This window comes from Ylistrum balloti, unplaced genomic scaffold (assembly GCF_031769215.1).
Source record: "Ylistrum balloti isolate Yb309-2 unplaced genomic scaffold, AGI_CSIRO_Ybal_v1 Utg369566, whole genome shotgun sequence".
Lineage (NCBI taxonomy): Eukaryota > Metazoa > Mollusca > Bivalvia > Pectinida > Pectinidae > Ylistrum > Ylistrum balloti.
Window position 1 is genome coordinate 595426 of NW_026781864.1, and position 10777 is coordinate 606202.

At 36.4% G+C, this 10777-nt stretch overlaps 1 protein-coding gene across 1 annotated transcript; it reads right to left on the reverse strand.

The window, feature by feature from the left end:
• On the reverse strand, nt 1-9487 carry LOC132554268 (uncharacterized). Its single transcript, XM_060218609.1, has 3 exons — nt 9061-9487; nt 6678-7580; nt 1-173 (listed from the first exon to the last, which is right to left on the reverse strand). The coding sequence occupies exons 1-3, from the start codon at nt 9485-9487 to the stop codon at nt 1-3; spliced, it is 1503 nt and encodes a 500-aa protein (XP_060074592.1).
• Nucleotides 9488-10777: the final 1290 nt, after the last annotated feature.

Consider the following 10777-nt stretch of genomic DNA (forward strand, 5'->3'; position numbering starts at 1 on the left):
TTATGTGACAATGATCATTCGACGCATGCTATCAGCCATTGTCTGCTTCTCCAGGCTCTCTCGCACTCTGTCCAGTGACCTGTTGGAGGCTCTGTCGCTGAGGCGTTGCCATTTGTCCAGAGATTCCATAGAAGTCTTTGGAGAGTCCAGAGATTTAGGTCTGAAGGATTGACCTGGAAATATACAAGTAATCTTGACAGTGTAAAATGTTTTGATATTTATTTGCATTTAGAAAAGGTACAACAAGCATTTGCAATTGGAATATTCGGGAAAATGCTTTTATTTTGGGTAATGAGATTTGGTCAGGAGGAGCCCAAGTGTTATAAATTTACCTCCTATGAATATCAAGGTCACAGTTGTCCAATATAAGAAAAAAAATATGAATATTTCAAAAATTTCCAGAAAAGTCCTGATATTTTGCCAGTGGTGACCGAAGTATCCTCAATGAAGTTACTCTGGTGTATCTCATGAGAATTTTTGCATATAAATAACCTTGAACTATTTTCAAGGTTGCAGGGTCAGATGAAATGAAGACTTTTTCTTCTCAAATTTCATAAGACCAAAGATATGATAGGGTGCTGCAAATTTCCTCATTTCTATCAAATCATCACAACAAACATATCATATCACCATGACAACTACAATCAGATCCCGACGACAACCTCTATCAGATTACCACGATCACCATGGCAATCAAAACAGTTAAGCACTACAACAACAATCATATCACCATGACAATCACAATCACGTCACCACAATCATAATCATGTTACCACGACAATCATAATCATATCACCATGACAACCATAATCATATCAACAAAGAATCATATTCACGATAGTAACACTCATAGAGTAAGAAACATTTAGACATAATAGTGTAAAACAAACTAAAGATTTAGAGTAAATATTGTATAAATCTGTACTTAATACGTGTCTATCAGTATACTTTTGTTGTAAGTAGTTGCTGTAGGTGGATTTAATGGAAATTAAAATCAATTTCAAGAAATAAATCCTTCCAATATCACTTTATAAGAAACATATATACGTCTCTACTTTATATTCCACATCACATTGTATTATACATTTGTTACTTTGTTTATTTTATTTAAGAGTATTTTAATAACTGTATTCAATAAACGATAAATAGCCTGGGTCTTTCCAAAATTGAGACTTTACCACTTTCGGATGAATCGGTGATTTCTTAAAGTTCTCGTTCTTTTCGTACGAAATTAAGATTTTTTTTCCCCGAGATAAATTAAGATTACTTATTAACTTAACACCATGATGGCAAATTCTATGGTATAACTAATATGGTTTTGGACATCCTTATTTACTTATTTACTGAAATCGAGATTTTTCATTTCATTTTCCTCCTCCTTTGTTACTTGCGCTCAACATGGCGGTCAGTTCAAGTTTTTTTTTCTATTAGTCAAACGTCCTATACAAATGAATCCGAGGAGGGACATCGTCAAACGTTTGATGTAAATTAACCCGACAAGGGACATTGTCAAACGTCCGATGTAAATTAATCTGATGACGGACATTGTCAAACGTCCTATATAATTGAATCCGAGGAGGGACATCGTTAAACGTTTGATGTAAATTAATCCGACAAGGGACATTGTCAAATGTTATAAATAAATGAGGCCGACGAGGGACATTGTCAAACGTCCTATATAAATTAATCCGACGGAACGTCTATTCCAAGGGGCACCATAGCAACTAGTGGTGATAAGTGGCGCAATCGTAGTAAGTTCCGAACGGACGTGGGTAATGGTGGCAGATTGGCGTTATCTAAACGTCGTTTTCTCAGAGTGTCTTTTTCTGGATGTTGATAATCGATACGTCGGGGTAGTATGACGTAGCAATGTTATGATCAAACGTAATAGAACTTGACAGGTCGGCAGAGAGTATCGAGTACATCGTGGCTAAGTCCGAAGGAACCGATTAGGTACTATATTTATCACGTATGTCGTTAGCCACGTTTGAGCCACGTTCAACCACGACTCCGGAAAAATGATCTCCTTATATTAGCGTGAATGGACAAAGCCCTATCGTAACAGAACGTAATATTATATGGTGTGTTCCGTTCACACAAAACAACTATATGTATGTCCGGTCGAAGCAGAGCGGCTCAAAACGTTGTAAAGAACTTGCATGAATTCTAAGGAAGCTATTTCTTAGTTTTTATTCCTCTTTGGTAATTTTCTTAATAACAACAACAACAACAACAACAACAACAACACTTTCACGAGAATACAATACCGGCTATTAAAACTTGGTGGTATAAGAACACAAGATTAATTTGACTAAAACCCGTGATGTCTCCTGAAGTTTGCGGTTTTCTTTAGTACGCTGTTTCATGACGAATACAACTCGCTAATACTGTTTGTATTCGACATACCTATATCATAAATTCAAGAATCATAAATACTTCCCTGTCTTTTGTTAAATCTTAAAGACTGCTGCGTAGCGTAATGGTAAGATTTTCTGACGGCTTTCACTAAACCCGATACACAGTGACACCCATAAAACATAGAAATACGTCCCCAAATATTCCAAGGTTTACATATCATCTGATACATGTATTTCAAAACATTATTTGTTTGGTAAAATTGGTAAAAGGAAACCGATAATTGAGAAGATTTTTTTATAATTTTGAAAAGGTAACTAAATTATAAGCAGACACATTGACGATTTATCAATAATTATATACTGAAGTACAAGGCTATGCTGCTTAATGGGTTCCTGGTCTATACAGCAGATATATGTGTCAAGGCCAGTACATTTCTGAGGACCGATAAAGGAGGAGCATACCGCACGAGGGCCAGACGGGGAAGGGTTCATTTAACCGTCAGTAACAGAGACTATATCACCGTCCTAGGGTCAGTGATGCAGGTGTTGACAGTCCGATTGTAGAACCAGTGTCGGAGTTCGACATCTGAAGGTCAGCGACGGAGATTTTAACCATTTGAGAGATATGGAGAGTTTAAACGTCCGATGGTCAGTTAAGGAGGGTTTAATCGTCTGAGAGTCAGTAAGAAAGCTTTACTTTGTATTAGGGTCAGTAAGGGAATATTTAACCGCCTGAAGGTGAAAGGGAGGATTAAACCGTTTGAGAGTTAGTGAGTTTGACCGTCTGATGGGGAGCTGGTGAGGGTTTTACCGTTTGAGGTCCAGTAAGCGAGGGTTTGACCGTCTGATAGGGAGCTGGTGAGGCTTTTACTGTTTGAGGTCCAGTAAGGGAGGGTTTGACCGTTTGATGGGGAGATGGTAAGGGTTTTACCGTTTGAAGTCCAGTAAGGGAGAGTTTGACCGTCTGATGGGGAGCTGGTGAGGGTTTTACCGTTTGAGGTCCAGTAAGGGAGGGTTTGACCGTCTGATGGGGAGCTGGTGAGGGTTTTACCCTTTGAGGTCCAGTAAGGGAGGGTTTGACCGTCTGATGGGGAGCTGGTGAGGGTTTTACCGTTTGAAGTTCAGTAAGGGAGGGTCTGACCGTCTGATGGGGAGCTGGTGAGGGTTTTACCGTTTGAAGTCCAGTAAGGGAGGGTTTGACCATCTGATAGGGAGCTGGTGAGGGTTTTACTGTTAGAGATCCAGTAAGGGAGAGTTTGACCGTCTGATGGGGAGCTGGTGAGGGTTTTACAGTTTGAAGTCCAGTAATCATAGTTATGAATGAAATTGCAGGACAATAACAACAAAATTCAAACAATGGATTGCCACAACATTACCAAAAGTAACCAGATTTTTCGTAGCACGGCTTTTTCCTGAACTTAAAGTGTCACCCGTTAGAATGTACGCTGATCATTCATCAAAGCATTTCGCTTATCAAAAAGTATGATAACACGCACGTGACTTCAACCATGGCAGATATTAAAAAATAGTGAAAATAGTCGTTAAATGGAAATTTATTCAGGTTTACTGATATATGTCAGTTAATCTCAATTCAATAGACACTATAACTATAGTTTACCTCGCAGATAATGTTGAAACTTAAAATGAAATAGTTTTAGGGCCGCAATGTGGTTTGTACGTCGGTCAAAGGCAGTACTTAAAGATCACGACAGTTTGACATTAATAAATTTATCTACATATTGAATGTTCTGTGTGAATGCACCTTTACTGGGTGAAACATCTGAGTTTTAATGACCACAGGTCTATGTGCTTTAAACTTTCTCTAACATTATGAATGCTCAAATTTCTATCCGGGATTGATATGTATACGATAAAAAGTCTGCGATTTTACTTCAATGAATAAGTTTTACAGATTGAAAGTAGAATCTAAACTTTAAATAGATATGAATATTTTAATCATTAAGGGGAGCTTAAATAAATAAATAAATAAATAAATAAATAAATAAATATAGATAAATAAATAAACGTTTTAAATGCGGTGTTTTCGGACAGATTAAATCAATGTTAGATTTTGCTGCTATCTACACCCTCGCGCTGTTGGACGAGATATATTAAACCTTACATTTAATACTAATCAAACCTCGCTGACATATCTGTTATCATTGCCAAAGATAAGTTTACACGTCCCTGATTCTAGATAAGGCAATCAACATTTCAATCTTCAACTCGCATACACGGTGTCAAACACGTCGAGACTATATAGAGAGCTGAGTTAGCTTTATAACGTTTACGAGACGTACTTTTGACACTAAGTTCTGTAGTTCAATAATATTCAATATTTACCTGTGATATTTGCCTAAATCATATTACACTTATATTTACGTATATAAATGAGTAAATTTATGCGTCGTGAGCTAGCATATCTTACATAAGTATTGATGTTCTTAGAAATAAGTAATGATATTCGAGACAAATTATTAAACGTTCGTAAAATATCTCCAGACGAAGCTAATTTCTTTATTGATTTTTACAGTGGATTCTCGATGATTTACAATTCAAAAGATTTAAAACTTTTTTTTTTAAGATCTAAGAAAACGAATAAGTTTTCCTGTCATTGCGAAACCCTGATGTGAAGATATCGTAAACAACATTTCATAATAAAAATAAAATAGGCATGCATTTATCGATATAAATGTAGCGACAACACAGTTCGAGTCTGTGCTATTTATAACGACACCACGCATTCGTAAGTAAATGATTCCTAAACCAACACATAAGATATATGACTTTGGTACGACTTATCATCAATCGGAATTGGATTTTGAAGCTTAAATCACTTTAAATTTGAATCTGGCTGATCTGCTCGATTTTATGTGTGATTTTTGTGCATCATGTATATATATATATATATATATATATAATATATGTTGGGCAGCAGTACATTATTTTGACCTTGTGCATCAAATATAAGCATTTTTTTCGTATATTTTTGATGGTATGTTAGGTAAACAACAATAAATATCTACCTCTACAAAACAACAACAAAATACCTGAACTATACCTATGACACACTTCGACAATAGACAGCTCTCTGTACACTGTCTCCATATACACCTTACAGAACACACAATTAGAGAAAAGATAAAACGTGCTAAGTCTATAACGAGTTACATATTGACATGACATAAACATGTGTTTAGAATGAATTAAAGAGAAGTTAGTTTATGTGAAGTTAATTGAAATGTCCAACACTTCAAATGGTTAACGATTTAATTTCTCTCCTTTTATTTATATATAGATTCGGTGTGACAGTGTCTGTAAGGAAACGAGTTTTTAAGTCCCCGATTATTGGAACACAAAGACATATTTGTCGTTCTGGTCCTAGACAGGGGACATTTTGATATAACATGTATCATTATTGATCTAGGTGCTTATTTTTAAAATAGAACTGTTCTGTGTGTATTGACCAGCGTCCAACGTGCGGTGAAATATTGACTTAAGCCACTAGAATGGTCAATACCACGCTGTGATAATGTGTTTATATATCACCCGGAGAGAAAGATTACAGAAAATTTGCCAAACAAACAAGACGGACCTTTATAATTCACCAATGACCTTGCTATAACGAAAACCTCCATATGTAATTTGAAACTCTTTAGTAACCACAATGGACAGAACAGAAAGCGGAAGAAGACATGATTAATAATTAATTTACTTTACACAGTCTCTTGCTAAAATGTTTACCAACCACACAGCTTGTGTTTCGTCAATATGTGCTTGTGGAAGAGTGTACGATCTTGTCATTATTTATACCAGTTGTAATTCTGCAATGTTTGCTCATATCTTTACATAAACGGTTTAAAACCTGAGAGAATTACATGATATATGCATTACAAAATGTATGTTGTCAATGACGCTCAAGTGGCGCCACCTATTGTTTCTTGTACAATATAGCTGCTTTGTTGAAATCGATTCTGTTCTACCGATTTCTATACTATAATATATTTTTCAAAAATTTTACGAAAATCTGCTGTTATCAACTGTAAACATATCTATTGATTGTTATTATTATTTTTTTTAATTTTCTGTTTCTGCACAGTGTAATATATTATGTGTGTGTGTGTGTGTGTTGTGTGTGTGTGTGTGTGTGTGTGTGTGTGTTACTACATGTTATACCAGGCACAGTAAATAATAATAAATAATGATTCTATCTTTATGTAAATTATTACTATCTTTGTGAAATTGCCTTTTCCTGGAATGCAATCATATTAATATATTTTGCCATAAGTACTGCTGATGAAACTAAATCTTCACACTTACCGCCATCATCGAGGTCCTGCAACAAGCCAGGTGTGTAGCCGTGAGCATGCAACATTTTCACCGTCATCGAGTGCATCTTGACGTCTCGGATTTTTTTCGCTGCATTAATTTTGACAATTAGCTTTTTTTGTTCTTCCTCAAGTTCGTGTGTGTCGCGCTGTTCTCTACCGAGTGCATTGTACATCCGGGACGTCACTTTAATACTTCCCTCGAATACCTTCTTCAGTTTATGAACTTCTTTCTGTACTTCATATCTGTCCTTTTTAATGTCCATCATTTTCTTTGTTATCATTCTAGCGCGGTTTTCTAGTTGTTTGATTTCTTGTTTAATAATCTCAGCCTTTTCCATAATCATGTCAACAGCTTTTTGTGTCGTCGTGTCCTTGTGATGAAGCCGATCAAGGGTTTCAGCAAGGTCCTCTCTTTGCATATCTATTTCGTCGTTTATGAATCCCAGAGTGTCTGAATAGGCCAGTTCTTGTTTTCTACAAACCCTTCTCTCTGTAAGAGCATGCTGGAGCTTTCCGTTGATCAGTTTTGAATTAAACCCGGCTCTCTTCACTTTTCCTTTCCGTTCTTCAGAGTTCATATGGCGCCTCCGAATGGTTTCTGTGATCTCAAGTTTCTGCTGCAGATATTTGTTGGCTTCGTCTAGCAGTTTTCTCGGGTACGCCTCGTCGGCTGTTACCCAATCTTTGATCGGGGTTGTGATTTTGGGAATCACCTCAACGACTTCTGACATCAGGTGCAACACTGTGCTATAACGTTTGATGTATTCCTCGAAATTGGACGCGTCAAAGTCACGGTAGTCGCGAAATCTCTGCTCCAGTAACGAAATGCCATCCAGAATCTCCTCTGTCCACTTGCTGGTGTGGTTCTCGTATTCTTGAGCTGCCAGAATATCTATGAAACGATATGATTAATTCATTTTTTTAATTTGACATTTAAGGTACAGCTAAAAGTGAACATGGTTTTTTTGACGATTTTTTTAAAGGGGAAGTAACCCACTTCGAATTCATATCAGAAAAAGTTTAACATTTTCTTTGTATATTGTAAAATAAATTTTAAGTTTTTGTCTTATAAACTTTTCATAAATAGAACTAGAACTAGATAATTCTCAGCGTTATATTGTCTAAACCAAGACTAAATCGTCTTTATACTGATATCGTAGTTTCAGTATAGACTATAAACTGTCGCTGTGTCAAAATGATCATGTTAATTTTATTGTTCCTTAAAACATTCACGATCATAAATAAATAAATAAATAAAATACACAATTAATGATTAATTTTCTTTTTACCAACTACCTATGGTAAGGAGCGAGACACATGCTCGGGTTTGAATGCGTTATTGGACCAAACCGTCCCTTTATGAAATGTAAGGACAACTGTAGTTGCAGTTGAAGATCTTCCAAAACAAAAAGAACAATTAGGCAGATAAAAGAAAATTCAAAGATGTTACATATTACGGCGGACCGTGGCAGTCTTTTAGTATTAGAGGCCCCACACAGGAGGTTCAGAATGAAATATCTAACTCGTCAGGAGGTCGCTAATCACCTCTTACGACACACTATGAGTAACATTACACATATCACTCTTTTCTCAATCCTCGACCAGCCAAGGTATTTCCCTGCAAGAGGATTAGAAAACTTCCACTATAACTTACATTAATTTCGGACAACCTGTTTTGGAATACATATTGAAAGCTAACAATTAAAAACACGAGAAATTGGAACGTCTCATACTCTATTTGTGAAGATTGTGAAGAGAGATATCATACTTTTACACAATGTTTCACACAAATCCTATTTGTGGAGAGAGAGAGAGAGAGAGAGAGAGAGAGAGAAGAGAGAGAGAGAGAGAGAGAGAGAAGAGAGAGAGAGAGAGAGAGAGAGAGAGAGCACAAATTATATTTGTGAAAAGAGACAACATACATTTTCACAACGTTTCACACGCATCCTATTTGTGACGAGAGACAGCATACATTTTCACAACGTTTCACACGCATCCTATTTGTGACGAGAGACAGCATAAATTTACACGACGTTTCACACACATCCACTTTGTGGAAAGAGACAACATACATTTACACAATGTTTAACACACATCCTATGTGTGAAAAGAGACAACATACCTTTACACAATGTTTCACACACATCCTATGTGTGAAAAGAGACAACATACCTTTACACAATGTTTAACACACATCCTATTTGTGAAAAGAGACAACATACCTTTACACAATGTTTCAAACACATCATATTTGTGAAAAGAGACAACATACCTTTACACAATGTTTCACACACATCCTATTTGTGAAAAGAGACAACATACCTTTACACAATGTTTCACACACATCCTATTTGTGACGAGAGACAACCTACCTTTACACGATGTTTCCTGACAGAAGCTGAGACAATATTTTTGTACATGATCATTGAGAGCGCTTTGTAGTCGTCTTCTGCTCTGTGCTACCAAGGCATCAAATGTTTTAGCACGATTCACGACCCGTTTTAGTTCCCAATATATCTTCTTGTTGGCGTTTGCTATAGATTGTTGCTGGACTTTCTCTATGGTAAAAGCAAATTCTTTGTAATTAGACCACTGTTTTACTCCTATTTTGGCTTTCACAGCCGTGAGATATGCAATCCAGTCATCCACATTATCATCGTTTGCAGTTTTCAACCATTTGTTGTAGAATTTTTCTAGTTCCCGTTCCACCGTATATACTAAACTCATGGCCTTTCTCCTCTCAGACTCCAAGGACAGAGGATGGCCGTCAGCCGAAGAGTAAGACGCTAAACGGAACATGATGAATTTGGTTTGTAGTGTTTCTGTTTAAATCATATTTGAATACACATTTTATACGATATTTTAAATGCTTCTCATAAAAGAAGAGAAGAAAAAAATGAAATTATTGTGTTCACCCTCTATTTCTGGTCAATATTCCACAGATTTCCAAACTAAGGAGCAGGTAGTGTTGTGTATGGTTTACCCTTAAAGTCTGATGTGTTTAACCAAGATAACCCACAGCGATTGCAGCCACATTCAAATGTGAGAAAACATCAATACTTAACTGTCGTCTCTGTGTTTTCGACACATTGAACCTACACAGCGATATTTGATGACAAATATCAAATGAAATATGTAAATATTCACTTTAGTGTGTACATCCGCGCTGTTCGGATTTAACTCCGAGAATAAAATTTTGGTGATAAAACGACATCTCCTCCACAGGAAAGCTCTCCTAGGGATAGTTAAGTCCGCACACCTGAGCTCACCTGTTGCCTTTTTCAGTACAGGTAAATTCCTATCGTAGTAGAGTTATATAGGTATGTGATGTTTACTGATACACCTGTCGATTAGCAATGTACGTTATTTCTTATGCTATAGACGAATAATCGTATGTTCTAAACTGCCAACACTATCTCGTTCCGTGTCATCTGGCTTATGTTCAATGGAGTTGTGTATTTAAAAATGTCCCTTTAAGTTCGGCTGTAGTGTATTCCACTATAAGTAGAGGAGGTATTAAGGTGATATGCCTCGCTCAGCTTTCTTCAATAGGCTCTTCAACACTGTACCAATGATCTCAAGTGACTAGCACATTTCAATATAAGTTTAGAATTAGTTACAGGTTAGCCTGCTGATGAACTTTACTGCATTATACATCAGCTTCGTCCTGATAGGACTCGTCAGTAATGACAAGGAACAGAATTCCGAAAGCATTTTTTGTCTCTGATGTGGACAAAAAAGTACTTTTTTTTTTTTTTTAGTAAAACCGTCGTTTCCGATTATGATTTCAAATGATCTATGTAAAGTATTTGCAAAATTTCCAAATCAAACATATCATTTTGACAGCGATGTAGCTTTAGTCTGAGGGATGCTATCTAAAAACAGAAAAAATGTATCACAGTAGTTCATTTGGGACCGTTTTAATATTACCGGTTTGATTAGTTTGAAAGGAAATCGAAATGACTTTTTTCATGGAGCAAAACAATATGTTATTTGAAAGCTAGCTTATGATACAACCATAGAAAGGGCTTTCCTACCTGTAAATATTGGACCTTATCCAGCCAGCGTTACGGTGGCAAACTATTTTGC

Bases quoted from the DNA above. Each gene is read 5' to 3' on its own strand.
- LOC132554268 (XM_060218609.1), bottom strand. From the start codon at position 9,487: ATGTTCCGTTTAGCGTCTTACTCTTCGGCTGACGGCCATCCTCTGTCC. The intron at 7,581-9,060 runs GTAGGTTGTCTC...ATCGTTTCATAG, and splicing joins TCAGGAAACATCGTGTAAAG to ATATTCTGGCAGCTCAAGAA. The intron at 174-6,677 runs GTAAGTGTGAAG...GTATATTTCCAG, and splicing joins GCAGGACCTCGATGATGGCG to GTCAATCCTTCAGACCTAAA.